Source organism: Empidonax traillii, unplaced genomic scaffold (genome assembly GCF_003031625.1).
Source record: "Empidonax traillii isolate 1590-97213 ecotype Southwest subspecies unplaced genomic scaffold, ASM303162v1 scaffold423:size1405600, whole genome shotgun sequence".
NCBI classification, from domain to species: domain Eukaryota; kingdom Metazoa; phylum Chordata; class Aves; order Passeriformes; family Tyrannidae; genus Empidonax; species Empidonax traillii.
Genome location: NW_020955616.1, coordinates 351,095 through 372,650, shown reverse-complemented (window position 1 = coordinate 372,650; position 21,556 = coordinate 351,095). Strand labels below are relative to the sequence as shown.

The 21,556-nt window shown below is 41.3% G+C and overlaps 1 protein-coding gene across 3 annotated transcripts; it reads right to left on the bottom strand.

Annotated features, from left to right (window-relative positions):
- Positions 1-3,596: 3,596 nt before the first annotated feature.
- Positions 3,597-20,222, bottom strand: FBXL3 (F-box and leucine rich repeat protein 3). Of its 3 annotated transcripts, none has more exons than XM_027894259.1 (5): positions 19,976-20,222; positions 15,364-15,727; positions 13,134-13,256; positions 9,813-9,984; positions 3,597-5,985 (listed from the first exon to the last, which is right to left on the bottom strand). In XM_027894259.1, exons 2-5 carry the CDS (start codon positions 15,724-15,726, stop codon positions 5,342-5,344), a joined length of 1,302 nt encoding a protein of 433 aa, XP_027750060.1. In that variant the 5' UTR covers position 15,727; positions 19,976-20,222; the 3' UTR covers positions 3,597-5,341. The 3 variants fall into 3 exon arrangements, with proteins under 3 accessions (XP_027750060.1, XP_027750061.1, XP_027750062.1); XM_027894260.1 differs by lacking the exon at positions 19,976-20,222 and adding an exon at positions 19,240-19,421; XM_027894261.1 differs by lacking the exon at positions 13,134-13,256.
- Positions 20,223-21,556: the final 1,334 nt, after the last annotated feature.

Sequence of the window (21,556 nt, the reverse complement as noted above, 5' to 3'; positions counted from 1 at the left end):
GTGCTTTTTAGCTCTTGCTGGCAGTGATGCTTGCAGTAGTGGTGCTGTGCCAGCTGCACAACCCTTGAGTCCTGTTCCAGGTTTACCCTAGAGCAGCTTAGCGACTAGTTAGTTCCCTTTAAACCCAAGTGACCAAAGCCAAGGAAACACTGGCTTTCTGGAAACCACTGAGGTGCCTGCATACAAAAAATACACCTGCAGGAACATAATCATCTCCAAGTGTAGGCAGCTCACTCCGGTGTTTTTTTTTTAACAACTAGCTGCAGAATGAATGGCCCTCTTTAAGAGGTTATTGCTGTCTCATGGCCAAGCAGGAACACAGAAACCCAACTCTGCAGTTTCATTTGGCTTGAGCCGAGCCTGCTTCAGCCAAAGAGGGGTGTACACAGTGATTTGATTCAAATCATATGAATGGCAGAAAATTAATTAACTTTGTATTTAGAAAGTCACTAAAACTGATCAGTTGAATGGCACTATTGTGTAAGGGGATGAACATGAGAGGTAGTGTGAGAGTAAGGAGAGGATGAGAGTACCTCTGTTCATGGAAAAGCTGCTAATTACTTCCACTGTTAAGTGAAACTTCATCTTTTGCTTCAGATTGAAAGACTTTGCTCTTTTTAGTCACAAACCCTCATGGCTGAACTGAGCTTTGGATTTAAGATTATTGTCACGGTTTCACCCCAGGCATCAACCAAGCACCACACAGCACCACCAGGAAGGTAATCCAGGAGGAAAGTAAGTTAAAAAGGGTGCAGCAAACCTGTGTACTGAAGTTAGATTCTTGTTGATGACTCGTTTTTATGACTTTGAAACCCTCAATGTTGTTGAACGTACATTTGTCTTCCCCAGAAAAAGCCTCTACCTCAAAAACCAGTGTCCAAAGCTCTGAGGGGGGAAACTGAATCGCAGAACCAAGCCAGTAAAAGTCACGAAAGCTTCTCTAGCATTTGCTAAAAAGCAGGAGAACTTTTGTAGGCTGAAGTAGATGCTGTGGCAGGGTAGGTTATGCTCCCTCACAGCAGAGTAGTGGTCTCTGCTTAGCCTGACAGTGCTGTTCATTCACTGAAGAGAGAGACACTTCTGTGTCTCTATTCAGGACCTAAGGAACCTACACACCAAAGTCATTCTTTTCCCCTAACAGCTGGAGTATTTTGTGATGCATACAAGAGCCTTACTGAACTGCAAACACCAAATCCTGAAACACACAGCTAATGGTAGCTGAATCATGTAGCTTCTAACAGTCAAAAAACAGGTGTTTGTGAACCAGTAATGGAGAGCTCAGAGAACAGAACTGACTGGTCGCAGAGGTAAAAACCTCAAGGAATGTGGCAAAAAATAGTTTGACCACAGACATGAAAAATTATTACCTCTTTCACACAAACGTAAATTCATGGTTCTATCAGTAAAAGTGCATAACATCCTGTACTTCTCACTTTTCCTATTTCATCTGTACAAACTGCCTAATTTAGCATGTTTTACTCCTGCCCTACTACTCGGGTAGTAGGTAGCAGTGGTACTAGGAGTTGATTCAAGAGAAAGTTATATCCTAGCATGTATTCGTTGCAAGTAAATTTCTGGCAACAAAGATGAAGACAACAGGACACTTATTTGTCAAGGATACTGCATCCCTCGGTGGCAGAAGGAGCAAGCAGCAGCTCTTTGAGGTGAAATCTGGGTGCATTCAGCAACAGATCACACTGCCAGTCACTTGAGGATTCATTCTTCCACACAGCCATGTGTGTACTCCAAGTCTGTTTCACACTTTGAATTCCACCTTCAGTTTAAAGGTACCAATTATCAATGTAGGAGTTGCCCTTTATTTAGCATCCCTGAGTTCCTTCTGAGGTAAGTATTTATTCCTGCTGGGCACACAGTTGGAGAGAGAGCCTCTTCACTGGGGGTGGTTTGTGGAAGTTAATTGTTCAGACTGAATGCACAGCTGGGTGGGAATAAACTCCACCAGCAGAAACGGCAGTCCTGGAAGAGGTGCAGTTGCTGAACGATTATTGCACCAGAATTAGCTGAAGTTGTTGGGTGCAGTGCTCTTTTGTAGGCAGAATCCAGAATCCGTGAGTTGGCCTTCAGAATTAGATCCAGAGTAACACAGAGCTGATGAATAGGCTACTTCTGCAGTTTACACAAGCCCAGAATAGATCCATAAAGATTACACTTTTGTCATTTAAAAAGTGTTAGATGTCACAAACAGCTTCTGTGCACCTGATGATCTGTTGTCACTGAAAACCACCTGTTGACCTCAAGCATTTGAGATGGACAGCCTCCTCCTGAAAGTCACACAGAGGAGCACAACTAGTAGGATCACACCTGGCATCTCACAGCACTCGCCCAACAGTAGGAACCTGGGGACTGTCCTTACTGCCAGGCTCAAGGATAAGCACCTGCTTTCTCTAGTGGCTGTGCCGTTGAGTCTTTACTCATGCTTTGAATACAGGATTTGTTCATGACTTCAGACTGTGTGTGTTTCTGCTCCCCACTGTTATGCAGAACTGCTTAATTGTTACACCACTGAGCTGTGGGGCTGTAACCTACACTTCATTCCAGGAGGATTCCCAAGCAAGGCAGATCCTGGCTGGTCACACCTCAAGGCCTGAGTGTGCAGCTCCTGCCCCCCAAAGGGCCGTGCAATAAAAATTGCTGCTACAAATGCTTTCTGCCTTTCCCATCACAAACCTATTCACACCCGTTCTGGATTAGGAGAGCTGCTGCCTTCAGTATCGTTAACTTGTAGCCACTTGTGTTCAGAGGTAAGATTTGTCATTGCACACATTAACAACTCCTACCCAAGACTGGACAACCAAGCCAACATGGGATTGGATTCTTCTGAAAACAAGAAATAAAAGGTGAAGTCAGGGAAAAATGTTAACAGCTCTGACACCCATGTTCATGTTTCAAGTGAACTTCATGAGTCTGTGGTAGTGATTACTACTTGTGCCATGCTTTTTATGTGTTCATTATTCATTTGTTCCAACATGTGTAGAAAGCAAAATAAAACGTAAAAAATTTGCTAAAAAGGAGCATTGTAGCAACTCTCTTGCCTGAGAAGTATTATAGCTGGACTGTTTGAGCTAAGGATGCTGTAATTGGTGTATAAAAACTGTTGACCTTCAGCAGAAGAGACAACTGCTTTCAAGTTGTTTTCTTATCCCTGAACATAGTGATAACGGTTACAATACTGTGTTGCATCCAGGAAGGACTTTTTGAAGTCTGTGCTACAAAAGAGATGCTTCTCAGTACAGGTCAGTTACTTTGCCAGGGAAGGAGTTCTGTTACAACCAAGCACATGTCAGGGTCTGACCACAGGCCTCTTCTGTACGAGCAGCACAACGCTGGGTTGCAAAGAGACGAATTCTAGAAGTGGTATCTGGTATTTAGGTTGTGCCTTTCCTTTCAGTTATTCCCACTACCAGCATGCTGGCAACTCACCTTGCGAGCATCGAGACCTCTGTAGTCAAGGTCCAAAGAGGTTTTGGCTGTGTTACTAGGGGCACTGCCTCACTTTAAGGTAGTGAAAACTCATCCTCTTCCCCACACTGCAAGTGTTACTCCACCTTATAATGCAGGCAGTTCTGAGAGTCAGGTTACAAAAAACATGGAGCTCTTTTACTTTTACGGACTAAATATATTGACAACTTTTATACAAATAAAAGCAAATTATAGTATTACATTAATTTAACAAATTCTAATACAAAACCCGGGTATTTAATAAAATGCAAGTTTTAAATCAAAGCTCTACAGAAACATCTAACTCGTCTATAAAGATGTCCAGTCCGCTGAGCATTGTTTGCCCAAATAATAGTTATGAACTTAAATACACTCATAAGTGTATTACACTGAGCTATACATTTGGATAAACATTACTGAAATCAGAAATGAAGGAAACCTACTCACTACCAGAAGGAGCTGCACAGCTCAAGCGAGAGTTCAGCCCAGCCCGCAGCCGGAGCGGCTCTGCCTTGCTGATGGCTGACCACACCTGCCACACGTGCAGCTGTCACGTCAACGCTTTAAGTGATACCAGTCAGCAACGTCAAAGAGAAAGGAACATAACTGTTGGCAGTAAGAAATTAAGTCACAAGCCACATCCAGATCACAGGCAATGCCTTGCCTACACCACTTACAGACTAAAAATTTCCTTTAATAAAACTGATTTATCAAATGTTCAAAATGAATTGTTGCCTATTGCTCTACTTCACCAAGTTTACTCCATTTGGGTTTTTAAATATTATGAACTGACAGAACTAGCTGAATTAAAGGTATACAAAATGATTATCTATCAAACATCCATTTTGTACATAAACATTTCCAAAACAGATTTACAGTATACAGTTAGTTTATACAGCTTAAGCAACTGTTACAATGTCATTTCTCTCAAACTGAAAGCAGCCAAAAGGTCTAAGGTTTTGTGAAAAGGTAATCTTGGTCACCATTCAAATTTTACCTTTCTTGTCTCACCTTATTCACACCCATGTCATAACATCGCTGGGTTCATTTTATAAACTGTACATTATTCCATCTCACTGTATGCTGCCAAGCCGGTTAATGTGCAAGAAAAGCTCATTAACTATGTGTTTTTAAATACAATGTATCTACATTTTCCCCCAGAATGCTTTCGCTTCCTGAGCTAGACATAAAGTACCTTAAAACAGGTTTAGATGCAGATCTGAGACCCCATAAGCAAACTACATTAAAATGCATACAGAGGGGGAAAAAAACCCCACACTGCTTTTGGTAGCTCACACTACTGTTTGAATAAGGTAGCAAACTTACTATTTTAGTTGTCTAAACTGTTATGACTCTGTATTGCTCTTGCCTTTAAATTTTTATATAACTGTGTATATTTCACCCTAAACACTTACAAACTTCATCTTGTCATCTAGGTGACTGGGTTAGAAATGCTACAGTCTGCAACAAAAGCATGCAATTTTGGTGGAGTTTTGTTTTTTTTAAGATCAAATCTGGTTTCATTCAATATTACTATCTAAATCAAAGGAGAGCATATTAAAACTGATATTTTGCAGGTATTTCAATATTTTAGATTTTTTTTTTTTTAATTTCCAAAAAACATTTGAGATCACTTTCAATGAAAAAGATCAAATCTAAAACAAACCACGTTGCTGTTTGGATGAAAACAGGTTTTGGAGCTGTGAATTCTGTTTTTGCATCTGGAGTTCAAAAATAATTTTTACAAGAAAAATTAATTTTCTAATCAAGCAGTGAATTAACCTGCAGTAAAATCTATATTATTAAATAAGCGTTTATCGCAATACGGTAAAAGCTTGGGTTTAAGGTGCTATTCCATCTGCCCTGGAGTCTCTTAAGGACTTTACCATGTGGGCATCATGTCCGGGAACCAGACTCTACCGAGATGCTTTGAAACTTCCCAATGAATCTGCTCTAAGTTGTATTTCTGATCAGGAATCAAAACTTCCTCCATGATAGAAAGCTGAGAGAGGCGACCGCCACACATCTTCACAAACTCAACAAAGGCACTGCAAGAGACTTCACATTCTCCTAGGCCAACCGCCGATAGGTACTTGCACCGCTCGGCAATGCAGATCAGCTCCTCGTCCAGCGGCCGCAATCCATTGGCACACACCACCAGTTCAACCAGCCGAGGACACGTCATCCCAACGCGGCCGAGTACGTCTTTGCTGACCGATCTTCCGAAGTAAAGGTGAGTGACAGGTATTTCATAACGAAAGAACGGGTCAAACTCTTCCTCGTACAAGAAAAAGTACATTACCAAATTTACTTTAGGAGAATGCTTGATGAAAGCATCCCAGCTGCTCTTCTGAATCGTGTGGAACTGAGTCTGCCCAGGATTTTCACTGACAACGTCAATGCGCAAGTGTTCTAATCTGACGTGTTTCTCAGAAGACAAAGCGAGCAGCAGCTCATCACTCAGCAGGTGGTAGTTCAGGGCCAACTCACGTAAGCCATGGCACTGGTCAGCCACGCAAAGGATACCTGGCAGAACAGAACATTATGAAAGGGTTGCACAGATAAAAGTACTAATAACTGAACAAGAAACACAGGAGTGCATTTGTTTATGTACATCAGGAAGGTGCAAAGACCACCAATTTCAACATGTAACCAAGACCTAACATCAAAACAAAATTGTAGTGGACAATGTGAAAATTAATCTTTTTCACAAGCGTGACCTTATGATCTCTCTGCACCTACACAGTAAGACAGATGCACAGTGTGACTATATCACTATTTTGCTCAGGAAACAAAGAAGTTAACCAATATATAAAGAGAAATGACAAATATAAAAATAGCATATTCTGACTGTTCTGCCCTGCTCGAAGACCGCATATACTTGACTTCATTTTTGTAAAAAGTCCTTACTCATGATAAAAGCAATCCCCTAGCCTGCTCTGTAAGAACTGCTGTCTCCTCTGTGGCCAACAAAGCAACTGTGAAAGAAGTTTGTCACCTGCAGAAAGCAAATGTAAGATCAATGCTGGATTTTAACTGAAGCTGCTGCAGTCAGTATTTGTTCTTTCTAGCGAAGTATATTTAAATCTGGAAAAGCTACAGCAAAAAAAGAGGCAAAACACTAAAAACTGGGAGTAGTAATTTCTAGAACAGCAATTTCCAGACTCTCCATTTAATGAATTAATATAACCTGCTGCTCACAGAAGACAAAAACATTAGCAAAAAGAATTCAGTTCAGTCTAAGGTTTCCACTCATCCTCTTTGTACATAGGAGCGACGGTATCATACTGGAACACTACTGAAAAAAATAAAAAGCATTAAAAAAAGCATCCAGTCCTCTGCATTTCATGTGACCCAGAAACCCGTGAAATGTGGGATACGGCCTTTCCATTAATAGAGGGGATGAGAACATAGTGTTTAAGATGGAACTGAAAAACCCAAGCTCAATACACTATAGCTCTGAAGCAACATGAAGAAATACAGAAAACAGCAGTTATTTTAAGATGCACCTATTAGACTTAAAAGAAGCCTAGACAGGACATAAATATGCTTTTTTAAAAGAAATCACTGCAAAAACATGAATATAATGTATAAGCATGTATGTATATAACGTATATACACCAAAAGAGTATGTATTTTCCACCCAAGGACTTGCAAGGGCACATGCATGGGAAGTTCTTCTAACTACCAAATATTGTAATTTCAAACATAAAAATCTCTGTTAGATGAATGAAACTAAAGCAGAATTCTAACCCAACTCTTACTGCAACCATTTCCTCTAAAAACAGTTTATAAGTATAGGCATACTTACTTCATTTTAGGAGGAAGGGATGGGAATCTAAGGTGAAGTAAAAATACAGGGTTTTGGGAAGGGTTTTGTTTGTTTGGCTTTTTTTTTTCTTTTTTTAAGATTGAAGTACAAAATTAGAACAACAAAAGTAGAACCTACAAAATTCTGCGTACCTTCTACATATTCCTGATACCATTTCCTATGCTTGAACCATAACAAAGTTATTCTTATAGCAACAGAAAGACTACTACAACCACTCCCTTCAGGCAGACTCAGACATACTGCTTCAGAATGCCAACACTGGTTGACATAATACAGTATTTTAGGCAGCTTCAAGAGAAGGACTCCCATTGGAGAAGTTGGTGGAGGACTGCTCCCATGGCAGGAGCCCCATTGTGGAGCAGGGGAATCCTTCTCACAGGCTGCAGTTCTTCAGGAACTGCTCCAGCATGCGTCTCGTCCATGGGGTGCAGTCCTCCAATGTCCCCAAAGGGCCAAGTCCTGATAGCAAACACGCTCCAGCATGGGCTCCTCTCTCCACAGGTCCTGCCAGGAGAGACTTCCAGCATGGGCTTTTCACAGGGTCACAGGCCCCTTCAAGCATCCACCTGCTCCAGCATAAGGTCCTCCACAGTCTGTAGGTGGATCTCTACTCTACCATGGCCCTCCATGGGCTGCAGAGGGACAGCCTGTCTCATCATGACCTTCACCACAGGCTGCAGGGGAATCTCAGCCGCCGTGCCTGGAGCACCTCCTCCTCCACTGACCTGGGTGTCTGCAGTGTTATTTCTCTCACATATTCTCACCCCTATCTCCAGCCGCAATAGTTCTCCTGCAGTAACTTTTCTCCCTTCTTAAATATGTTATCCCAGAGGGGCTACCACTGTTACAGATGGGCTCAGCCTTGGCTCTGTTGGACATGGGGGAAGCCTCTAGCACGTTCTCGCAGGAGTCACCCCTATAGCCCCTCTTCCCCCCCCTCCCCAGGTACACACTGCCACGGAAACCCAGTACATCCACTTTTTTTCTCCATCTCAAGGCACACCCATATCTGAATTAAGCAATCAAACTGCTACTGTTTGCTTAGCACTCTCTGGTATCCCAATCTATTAATCTCCACTCCATGAAGGACAACAGTAGTTGTGCTCCTTGCTCCTCAAACAGGTATGACCATTTCTTACCCACTGTTCCTTCAATTTAAAATGTACAAGATACATCAGTCGGAACACACCAGTCAAACAACTGCTCCCTTCCAAATTATCTGAAGTGTATGACGTTCCCATAAAACCTTCCAGCAAGGATTAGCCACAAGCCAGTCAAGTCTGCTAGAGCAGACAGGTCACTCTTGGATCCAAATCCAAGGAAATTACTCTCTCTGCCCAGCTACAAACTACTGCTAGAGTCTCTTCCTCCTGACAGACATATTATGGTTCATATACTTCTCAGACACAAAGATTCTCAAAAAACAATTTTAAGTTAGAAAAGCCAATTTAGGCAATCCCCTATCTATGATTACAAAGCTTTGGACGAAATAACACTACAGTTAACATGCTGAGGACTTTGTTGGATCAATGTGCTGCATAACCAACCTGCATTTTCAGGACTTGTTTATAGAAAACCAAACAAAAGGTTTTGTCTGAGAGCCGCACCTGAAAAAGGTATTAAGTTTGTTTTCTTTGTTATCACTACAATAACATGCCCTCCTCTATAGTATGGTTTTCCCCACATACTAGGAATCCTGCTGGTGAATTTTACACATAATACATCCAACACTTCCAGCTGAAATATATTTGCATGAAGAAAGTTATGAAACTACTACAGTAGCTTCCACTTATCCTCAGAAGAGGAATCAAAGTAAGTTGCCAGCATCTCATTTACAATTCCTTTCTCAGTGAAAAACTCTAAGTGTTAAGCTGACAGGCTGTGAATAAATCTTAAACTTGCTGTGCATCGTTGAAGTTCATAGAATTAATATCTGTTGAAGGCTTATGCAATCTTGAGTGATTTCATTCTGCTGGAAGCAGGCTTCATTCTTGCTGCCGACACAGAGCGTTAATGAAATGTATTTGGTAACGGTGGAAGTTCTGCACACCCCAGTCTCATCTCCCCTAGGTTGATGCTGTCTGCACTTATTCTCCAGCAAGAGATCAAACTGCTTTCCTTCAGAACTACTAAAGGAGCATCTTCATAATCCATGACATAGTAACACTCAAAACCCACACATAATAAAATGGGGAAAAGGAAGTTGCATTCCAAAAAGCTTAACTAGGCTGGAATCCTTAGTCATTGCAAAAGTAGTGCACTATTAAGCCAATACATACTCTCTAAGTTCCACATAAGGTTAGTTATTTACCCACAACAGACATGCACTATTTTATTATTAGCTCGGTAGTCACTCTGCAAGTGGCAGGATAGATGGTCTGACCCCCAGCTGAAAGAACTTTCTTCAGTGACAGTTGCTGTAAATTCCACACTCATCCTCCCTCCCCATTAAATTCAGACCGAATTTAATGCATGCATTATAAAAAAAAAAAAACCACCCCACAAAATCACAGTATCTTACCAGCTGGAGAAACATGAGGACAACTGCTCATTTTCAACAGTTTGAGTGTGTCACTATTATTAGCCACGAGCACTTTGAGAGATGGATCATCTACTGGTGTATCATCAATCTTGAGTGAGGAGAGGGATTTGGAGTTTACAAACACCACTGTCAGTGCAGAAATAAAGTGAGACTGAAAAAAAAAAAAGTTTAAATGAAAGTTTAAATGAAACAGGAGAATCTGAAGTAAAAATCTCAGCAATCTTAGTTTTCTTGTACTTATTAACGGCATTTGCTGAAAAACATTCTTTTGATATTGTGTAACTAAAAATTAATACTAAATCTGGCATTTTTTAGTAGAGGAAGTGTAATAACTTTTTGCTATTGTCTATGTATTGGGCAAATCAGAATGTCTAATATTAAACACAAATTCAGAACCTGACCCTGGACAATCCACTGCACAAATTTAAACCTAGAGAAAGACCATGAGCAAAGGCAAAGCCCAGAAGCCCTAGTTCTGAGAATAATTTGCAAGTCACACTCTAAAAGGAGCATCTTCTAGAACAGGAATTCCCACATGGCAAGTTGTACTGTACTGGTGAGATGCAAATCAGGTCAGGAGTGGCAACCCTGTAATGTTGTATTCAAAGCCAAATGATACTACTGCCTGCCTACCACCCACCCAGAGGATTTAGGGTTTGAATGGATTTATCTTGGAAAGCGAACTAGAGTGGTCCAAACAAAGCCAAGGAACAAGTGACCAATTAATTACTCATTAAGCAGCATAGATAATGTAGGTCCGGTGCTCAAAGTTGCTCCTCAGCATTTTTACATAATCACTGAAACCTATGAGTAAAGACAGAGCCCAAGGCACCTTTTACCTGGGAAACACAGACTAAGGAGCAGATACAGCAGTGCTTGTTAAAACTACCTGTGGTATGGAGGAAGCGAATAATTAGCTTATCTTTATGATTTCTTACAAGACTGAGTGAACAGAAGACTTAAAAAAGTATTTTCTCCTTGTCCTATGTTATGTTTCCATAAAATGACCTGCTACTTCGATGTCAGTACTGTTTCACTCCGAGCCTCATGTGCAAGTCCTAAATACAATTACATGAGAGAAGGCCTGGCAACAGTATTTGTTCATTCTTACCTGGTATGTTTGTGGGTTTTGATGAAACTCACACACAATTAGATTTAGAAAAGGAATTACTATTTTCACACAAACACAAACTTTCAAAGTCAGTTCACACAAATGGAAACAAAGTTCAACTCAGAATCTTTAGGCACTTTGGCTTTAGGGACCACTCCAACTATACTGGCAATATGCTGATTACATATGTTACGTACCGAAGAAAAGGTGCTTCAATATAATTTATATCATAAAATATGCTCATAGTTTAATTCTTAGATTAATACTTAATATTTGTTTAAAAATAATTCAATAGTATTTCCACTCTGTATTCTGAAAGCATTAGCGCTGTGTTTTTATTCTCTATATTTAGAAAGTAATTCCCTTCACTAAGAAGGCTGTTAAGTAAAAAGGCAAAGAAAGTTAACCACGTTTGTAAAAACAGGTAACTCTAAACTTCTATTTTGAAGCGCTAATGGAAGACAGGCAATATCCCAATACGTAAAAGCTGGTCTTGTCAATACTGCCACATATGTAGCCTACAGTATGATTCTTTGAAAGATTTATGCAGAATGCACTTAGTGAAAAGACTAGCAACACCATGCTAAAAATGATTTACAAACATTTGCCAGATGTCACAATGTTACCTGAAAACAGAAGAGCACCGATAACGATAACGCAAAGTAGTTCAGACCTCCTATACAGGTCTGATAAAAGTACTTTTTAAAAAACACACCATTAAAAAAATCCCAAACCACTGCATAATATTAACCATTTCTCAAATCCATTCATCTTTGTGTGCTTCTCATCTAATGGGCCTGTCACTAAAGTCTTCCCTCAAGAATTTAGCAACGGTCCAATTCAATTCTTTAGTTTCATTAGCGGTCCAGGAAAATTTCAAAATCACTGCTGGTCCCGTATGCCAGTGATAGTATTATTTGAGTGGTAAACATCAAAAGGTAAATTGTTCCCGGAGCTAATTTTGGCTCATTCTCAATACATTTTTAAAGGCCATGTGTAAACCTACTGGGAACAAAAACAGGAAGTCTTGAAGCTGAGTAAGACCATAGCATGAATAACTACAAATAATTACTCAGCAGGCTGAACAGGACCATAACATATCCCTCCAATGACACTTAAATAAGAGAGCTACAACAACATTCAGGTTGAGAAAGAAAAAAATAAGCAAGAGCTGAAAGGACAAAATAGTCTTAACACACTGAGAATGTGGATTGTTTTCACTACGTTCAGGTTTTCTTGTCATCACAACTCAAAGCACATCAAAAAAGGAAAAACTCATATCAAAAACAGTTAAATACCTGGAAAGCCTCTTTGAAAAAAAATCAAGGATTAAAAATACATATTCAAGAGAACTACATGATGGGGCTGTGACCACTGGCAAGGACAGTAACTGATAATCCTTCTGTAGGTAACCTTGCTTAAGCCCTATAGCCTACTTCCTTTCCCTTTGCTGTCTCTAGTTCCTCCTTGTCCTTGTGCCATCACCAGCCATGACATCACCAGGATCTAGCTAACAGTCTAGTTGTGTCTGGCCCTTCACAACCACTCCCCTGCTCCTCAGCAATAGTACACCTCACTAGCAGGAATTCTTTAGGAGCACGTGTAAGAGATTTGTTATCTTATAAGATTAGACACCTTCTAACAAGATCTGATTTTTGGTAAACTTGCCAGGTAAAAATCTGACTGAAAATTTCAGAAGTACACTGCACTTCATCTAAGAAGCTGATGCTTGACTGAATGACATGGCATTTGAAAATCACGACCACGTTGCTTTCCAAAGAGAGCTCACTGATCATACAAGCCCTATGCCAAGTCCCCATGGATAAAACTCTACCCCTCATTTGATTATCTCTGTGTCCTAAACATCCCCCACAGTAAAATCACACAGACCCGAAGTGTCTAGCCTCTTGATTTGTGCCACACTGATCAGTACTACACTGGGGTCAACAGACAGGAGGACTTGAAAGAACAAGGTCAGGACTAAGACCTCACATGATTCAGAGAATGAGTGAACTTTAGATATCCTCGCGGTACATCTCAGTTCCTCTCTTTACAGAGTTTTAATAAAGTGATAAAGTTTTCTTTACCAAATATTCATATTCCTATGGTAGAACTTTTCATAAAATTATAGAAGTACTGTATGAAACACTGCAATGCTCTGCAATAGAAAAATATTCATATTAAAATACCTTTGGTAAATCCATGAAGCTTGGCCGGGCAGTTGAAATTAGCCCAAGTGTTTTCAGAGAGCAATTCACAAGCTGGGATAAAATATCACAAGCTGCTTCTGCAGATTCCTTGCTACTGTCCACCTTAAAACAAAATGGATTGCATGTTCAGAAAACACTGCATCAAACACATTCTTTTTATTTCATTTTACCTTTTGAAATGGGGTGTCAAAAAATCCTCACAAAACACCTCATTGGGAATCCATCTATGTCATTCTTTTTTCGGAAAAAAAAGTATATACAAAAAATCTAAGATAATTTACTAAAAAATTACTACTCTACTGAACACTTTGGTAAAATACAGCATGGTGAGGGGTCAGCTACACAGTTTGTTCCAAGATACTCAATCCACATCAAATAATAAGGAAGTGGAGGTTCATTTGGGTCCAGAGCCTACCCCAACTCCTCTTCACATTATTCCTTACTAAAATGCAGGAATTCTATAAATCCCTTTCTGTGTGCAAAAGCTGCTTCTTTTTAGAGTGACTCAGTTCATAATATTGAGCTGCTGGAGAGTTAAGTGCATTATCCTCTGAACCTATATGATTGGCCCTTCATCGTTAATACCACAACAGATATGCAATGGATAATCTTAAAAAAAAAAAAACCAAACAAACCAAAAACAAAACAAAACAAACAAAACCAAAACCCAACCAACCAAAAATCCAAAACAAAAAACAAAACAACAAAAAAACCCAAACCAACCAAACAAAAAAAACCCCACAAAAGCACAAACCCCAAAACCTTCATTAGTCAGTTTGCTACACAACCCAATCGCTTAGTGTGTCTCCAGTGGATTTCCCCTGACACTCAGAGATGCTTTCTGACTAACCCCTTATACACAGCAGGCTTTGCAAACCTACAGACCAGTACAAAGCTTGATCACAGGATCAAATTTAAGCTTACCGTAAGCCACACTACCTTGTCAGCAACAGATGTAAATCTACTGAATGTTCATTTTCTGCTCAAACACACACTGAAAAACCTTCATTGTCAACAGTCCAATCTTTCTTTGCCTACAAAAGACACCCCCTCATGTTTTCAGCCTTTACAGAGTAACGGTCAGTGTTACACCCAGTGCCTTGCGTATTCTGCAACACTGAAGGACAACTGAAGCAACAACTTCAAGAAAGTGAAGGGCATCTGAAATTCTTCAGAATTACTCAGTGTAAAGAAATGCAGACAGCAGATAAGACACTGGAAGGTCATTCCACTACAGCTGTAAGTCTTCTTTATTTGGACACCAATAAAAGCCCGGCAAACCTTGTGATAACAGCTTGTATCTGGCACTGCAATCAAGCAGTAACAATACATGTGATCAGGCAGAGGTGCCTCAGCTACCCACATGCTGATGATTCCTATATTAGAAGTGCCTGATCTCAGAAACAAGAATGTTTGCCTTGCTGCAGAAGTCATTTGCTTTCCAAATTTCTCGTGCAGCTGATGCATATGCTGCCATGAGTTTCACAGCACCCTTCCAAAACACGGTGACAGGTAAACTACCACTAAAGGTTTTCATCTGCTGAAAACAATTCCATGGTGTTAACAGGACCAGTTCTCACCAAATGGTACTTCTCAGCCAGGCACAATCAGTACACACACCATCCTGTGCAAATTCCATGTACTCTTCTAGTTAACTGAGATGCAGTTGTGCTGAGTAGACAATCCCATACAATTTAATATTAAAACTAGCAGCACTTAACTCACTCTCTGTGTATTAGATGTGTTCTTACCATGAATATTAGATCCAACTCCCTACAGGATGTGAAATGGGGAAATGCTCTATTTATGCATCCTGATCAAACTTATTTCTGAGGCAGGAACCCAAACATACAGTTGTATCAGAACTGAAGTATTTCTGTCCACTCATTGAGGCAGAATTTTAAGCAGCTAAGCTGCTACAAGAAAAAAAAAGAAAAAAAAATCAAACAGACCACATTACCAAAGAAAAAAACTTCCATCTAATAGAATTAAGGCAGTGAAAAAGTAGGTTCAGGACTTATTACAAGTTCTGGTCCTGAAAATGCACCCAAAAGAGACAAATTAATTAGCAGGTAACCTCCACATCTACATGTCCATTTAGAGAACTCATTTCCTCAGTATACTAAGCCAGAAAACAAGGCCATTTACTACACTGCCATATTTCTTTTAAAATAAAAGTGGTTTTTAAAAAGCCTATAAAACACAGTACCTTGAAGCTTACATACTGCAGGTGATTGGAATGCCTTTTTATTATCTGCTTGATTAGTTCAGGATGTGTAGTCCTCAAGTTCGATGTAGCTGGTTGATTCAGTTCAAACTCAAAACACCTCCAGAGATCTGGCATATGAAACACTTGGTTCCAGCTTCGGCAGACCTGGGATGCATGAGCACGATCCAGAAGGGGCAAGTACTGAAACACCTGCAGGATAACGTCTTGAAGCAGGTTCGCCCAGTCAGGACTCTGCGCAACGATGGTTTTCTTCTCTGTAACCTTGTGTCTCTTGGATTCCTTCTCAGCTGTCTCTCCAGATGAACTGTTGTTGGCCTCATTAGTTTTCCTTCCTCGTTTCATTCTACAGAAATAAAAAAAAAATCTGAGAACAGAGTTGAGAACAATATTAACAGAAAAGTACGGAGGTGAAAAAGAATGTTTTCGGCAACTATGCTTTTGCAGTTTTTTTTTTTTTCCCTGCCATAAAGGGAAAAAACCCAAGTAAAAAAGAAACCAAAGTAATAGTCTAGAAACAATATTATCATCTAAACTGACAGGTTTAATATTACTTCTTTAATCATTAACAGTGCCAACTCATTTATAATATTCACTCTCAGTGACTTATTTTTGTGTTTGAGAACCCTTTGAACCTAATTCGATTTACTGTTTTGTTGATTATCGCTCTGTTGTTCTACTGAATCCAAAGACAACATTCTAAACCATTCTTTGAACACTGACATTCATATTGCTGCCCCAGTCCTATTCATTAGAAACAAAACTTGAAACTGAGGAAGAAAAGATTAGGTAAGGAAGTAAATAAAGACTGTAAGCAGGCTAGCAGGCACTGCATATTGCAGATGTTGTATCTGACCAAATTTTTTTTTTCCCCTCAGACAGAAAGAACATTTTCTTTTTAAAATGTATTTATTTATTTAAATGACATTAATTCAGTAGGCATCTGTTTTAAATCAGTATCCTTGAAAACATATTTCATCAAGAACACTGGTGTGCTTCCATTTTTTCAACTAACTAGGAAATAGGGATTATGAAAGATTTCCAGTAACAGCTTGGAAGTTTCAACCCACAAAAAAAGTTTAGAGAATGGTCAGAAAACTTTCTGCAAAATTATATCAAATTCAGCAAGCCTGAGGCAAAAGGTTATCTCACTCAGCATATACATACCTCTCACAGCATATACTTTTTCAATAATGATGTAACTTAAAGTTAAATTCTACCTTATATTACATTATTAATGAGAAAACCGCCTACCACTACACACATCTGAAACAAATCTAGCATCGGGTTTTGTTCAAAATGTGTTCTTTTGTACATGCCATCTTACAACTGAACTTAGCATCTGATCATCTATTTTTAAAAGCCTCAACAGGATGCACATCATGTCCTAAAAAGCTAGGAATGAGACCTCACACTAAACGACAATATGTTCAATTCCAGTCTCTAAAAAGGTTAGAGAATCCAGGGATGGGATGGGCTTGGCATGAATAAGCACCCCTAACCTCCCTGATTTCTAAGACAGACACAGACTTCATCCACAGTGAAATCATTCCAGTTTACATTCAAGTACAAACGTATGTATAAGATTATCATATGCCCAGTCCTTGTAGGATTTGGAAAGTTAAGTTTCCCTGCTAAGTACAGCAAGTAAGTAACAGTTTGAAAGAAAATTTTAAAATTAAATGCAACTTAAAAATTATACTGCTTATAATCCAATGCATACAGATTATTTTCTCAAAGCCAGCACCTCCTTACCTATCTTTAAAAGACTTTAATCCTAGCTACTCGCATGACAGAAGCAAGCTATCACTTAGGTCTGAAGCCACTGATAAAATGATGCAAGCAAACCTGAGCATGCTGTCTGTCACGGAAGACTGATGAACTAAATTTATCTCTTGATTTTTTTCCAGCTTCATTTTTTAAATCCCAGTAGCAACCGGGGGCAAGTAGAAGATGAAAACAGTACTGGGCAAAATGTCTACTTGCTTCCTGAGAACTGTTTACTGTGATTCACAGCTCCCTGCTATGGGACTATGCAAAACACAGCTCATCTACCAGAACAGGCTTTCTGCCTGAGAGAGTTGTGCTGCTGAGCCAATAACAGATGCAAGAAAACTGAACAGTGACTCAGAACCATCTGCAATTAACAAAAATACAAAGAAACTGGATTTTGCAACTGTGAAAACTGAATTAAACTTATAATTAATCAAGAATTAATTAGTAAATCCACTGCGAGCCCGTCATGTTTCTGTTTGAGATAACTACTCACCACAGGACAAGAATAATATTTACAATAAGCCAGTATGAAATACAACATTCCTTTAAATTTTAGGCTAAACAGGTATTCCAAACAACTAGGTTATAATAGGCATTTACCCGCAGGCAAGCTATTCACTTGCCAAATTTAGGAGAGCATGTTTGATGTCTAAGTCTATAGAAAGCCATCTTTCATTAATCTGGAAAAAGATACATAAGGTACTGTTAAGACTTGGCTCTCTGAGTCTTCCTTACAGAGATCCTGTCTCATTTTCTGCAAGAAAGGTAATAAATGTGCATAAATTCTCTAGTTAGGTGGGCTACTTCTATCACTGCATTAAAGTAGGGGTTTTTTCCCTTCACTTTTTCTCTCCCTTTTAGAAAAGACCAAGAGTGAGCTGCCACTGACACAACTGGTGAAAAGGCCTCTGAGATGTGGTGATAGGAGGGGACCAGGTCATCAACAGACGACTCACAATCTGCACCTCTGAGCTAACTGGAATGAGTTCTAAGTAGGTAATATATGCTGGTTACAGATCAAAACCCACTCTTGAAAGTTGTGGGGTATTGTCTCATGTTTTTATGAACAGCAAAATTAAAAAAAAAAAAAAAGACAATAAATCCATCACTAGAGCTATACTGATGATGAATTTCAGGTCACATTCTTTCAAGAAAGTAAGATGTTACATGTTCTAAGTGCCATGGCTTGAAAAGCAGCCGATGGGAAAAAAAACAATTCCACACTTTTTTGTTACTGACATCTTGGATGCTCTTGTAATTAAGAAGAGAGAGATTAAGCATAACTTTTCAAAAATATTTTCTTGTGGAACTTTTTCCAAAGAGAAAAAAAATGTCAAAGCTCAAGACTAAAAAATATGATTTTAAGAACTGCATGACTGTTTTGTCATCTAATTTTTAAACAATCTGTTCATCTAACTTCTGGCATCTTGTTTCAGAACTTAATGTATTGGAATAGTTTTTAAAAAATTTAACTGCTTTCAGCCTCTTAACATGCCTAATAACAAAACAAATACAAAATTCAAAGAATGCGTATTTGCCTACAGAAGTCTGCAGAGCCATCCGGAAAGATATTTATTAAAAAAAAAAGGCCACTTAAGAATGTAAACCTTTCTGCATATTTAATATGGAACAGGGTTAGGTATATTGTCTAGGAACAGGCAAACACGGTTCAGATCACTTTTCTTAACGTATCTGATAGTCTAAAGATTGAACCACTCTGAATCCCGGGCCAACTTTTCAACGAGGAAGACATGGATGCAAAATTCCACGTTAGCATTGTACTGTACAGGTACAACCTATTTTTCAAAGGATGATTACTTGCCACTTCTTACCAACACCTGAACCATCAATCTTGCTTTTAACTCTCCCTGGCATACATACGCAGGACACACATATCACTGACCAGTTTTTCAAAGTTGCTGCTATAAACAACTTGGCTTTAGAATCTAAGATCTCGACGGAAAGGCCAGGGTGGAAACAACCACCCCCAAATCAACAAAAATACCCAACTCTGGCAGGGCAGAGAGACGAATGAAATCCGGATGCCCGACTCCCTAAGACTCTCCAAGTAAGTTTCCCCACCTATTTTACCGACTTGTTTCTGAACTCCGCACCCGGGCACAACCCACACTATCTTGTTTGCAAAAGTCACGTCCAAGCCTAATCACACAGTTCAGCCACCGAGGAGGAGGAGGAGCAAAGCACGTGCTCAACATTGTTTTTATTGCCGAGTAAGGTGCAGCCGGAACACAACGGCAGTTCAAAAAAAAAAAAGGGAAAAAACCCAAACCAAACAAACCAACCACCAAAACCAAGCGAAAACAAACGGCTGTGCACAGCCGTTCAACGCCCTCCTGATAACGCCTTCCCAGGAGCCAGAGCCCAACGAGCTCCCCGCTCTCCCCCTGCAGAAGGGCTGATCTGGGAACAGCAGGGATGCGCTGCGGGGGGCACGGGCTCACAGAGCGGGGGGGGTTGGGGGGCCAGACACGAACCCAGCCCCGATCGCCGCGAACCACCCGTTCCGCTGCACACAACGGAGGGTTTCCCACTTTATCACGGCTACCGCAGGAAGGCTGCGGGGCAGCGATCCCCCACCAACACTGGTGGACTAGGATTTAAGGCTCTCCCGCTACTGCCGGGGCAGGATCCCCCTGACAGGGTCGGCTCCTTCGGGCCCATCCCGGCCCGGGGCGCGGCGCCGCGGGGCTCCCACAACCCCCGAGCTCTGCCGGCCCCGCGGCTCGGGCCCCGCTCCCCAGGTCTGGCACCCTGAGGAAGGTCCCGCTGCGCCGCCGCCCCTTTCCCATCTCTTCACCTGGCGGCTCCCTGCTGCGCTTCGCATTAACCGGGGCTCGGGCCGCGCTGGCGCCTCCGCTCCGGCCACATCAGCTCTCTCCGCTGAAGTCGACCCCAGCAGCGCCGCCGCCTCCTCCGCCCGGCTGTCAGGTCTGTCCCGTCCCGTCCCGTCCGCGTCGTTCCTTCGCTCCTTCCCTGCCTCCCTCTCTGTTTACTTCCCAGCGGCGCAAGCGACGCGGAGCAGCCAAAATGGCGGCGGGCGGGCGGGCGCTGAGGCTGCGCGGCCCCTCCCCTGCTCCGCCGCCATCGCGGCGCCTCCCGGCGAGGGAGGGCGGCGGCTCCTCCTACTCCAGCCCGCTGCTCCTTTCCCCGCCACGGCTGGGTACCGCCCGCCCCGGGCAGGGAGGGAGCAGGGAAGCATGGAGGCGTACCGCGGGCAATCTCAGAACCAGTTTGGATTGGAAAAGACCTCAGGGATCATCGAGTCCAACCTGTGAACAAACATTCCCCATGTCAGCTAGACCACGGCGCTGTGTGCCATGTCCCCCTGTAGGGACGGTCACTCCGTCACTTTCCTGGGTGGTCCGTTACAATATCTAATCACCCCTTCTGGGAAGAAATTCCTTCTCATGTGCAACCTAAACCTCCCCTGGCGCAGCTTGAGGTTATGTCCTCTCGTCCTGTCACTTGTTACTTAAGGAGAAGAGGCCAACCCTCACAAGGCTACCACCCCTTTTCAGGTACTTGAAACTCGCTCCAGAGCCTCTGCTTCTCCAGGCTGAACAACCACTGTTCCCTCAGCTGCTCCTTGTCAGACTTGTGTTCCAGACCCTTCGCCAGCTTCATTGGCCTTCTCTGGATATTCTCCAGCATCTCAGTGTCTTTCTTGAAGTGAGGGGTCCAAACCATGATTCAAGATGCAGCTTCACCAGTGCCAAGCACAGGGGAAGAATCACGATCCTTGTCCTTCTGGCCACACTATTTTTGACACTGGCCAGGATGCCACTGGCATTTTTGGCCACCTAGGCACACAGGATAGCACCAGCAATAGAGCCAGATCTTCATCACTGGTACAGCAAATTATCTCTGTGATTTGAAAGCCCCATGCCAGGTCAGCCTTAGGAATAGATGTAATGGAGTAAGCAAAGCATGAATGCTTCCTGGGACTGGCAGGCACTGGGAATGATGTGCTTGGGATACTGCCAGGCAGAGAAAACAAAGTGATTTGTAACGTTTCCCATGGGCTACAAATGCCTTGTTACCATGTGTCCCCCGCATATGTGGTGCACCCCAATACAGCTTGTTTTTCAGCAGTGTACAAGACTGAACTCTTTACAGTTGTTGAGATTCCCAAAACTTAATTATTCACTCATTCCAAGATACAATAAATTACTACTTGAATTGTTATGATCCCAATTCCTGTAATTAAGTTTCTTGGAAACAACTGGATGTGATCCAATGCTCTCCCCAGTCTTGAAATGGCTTTGAGACGGAGTAACAGCTCTTCAGTGGTTGCTGAAACATCACCGTACCTGAGGTCTTTGAGGAGCACTTTATATAAATACATTACCTTGGATACTGAAATTCTGCTAAAAAATAA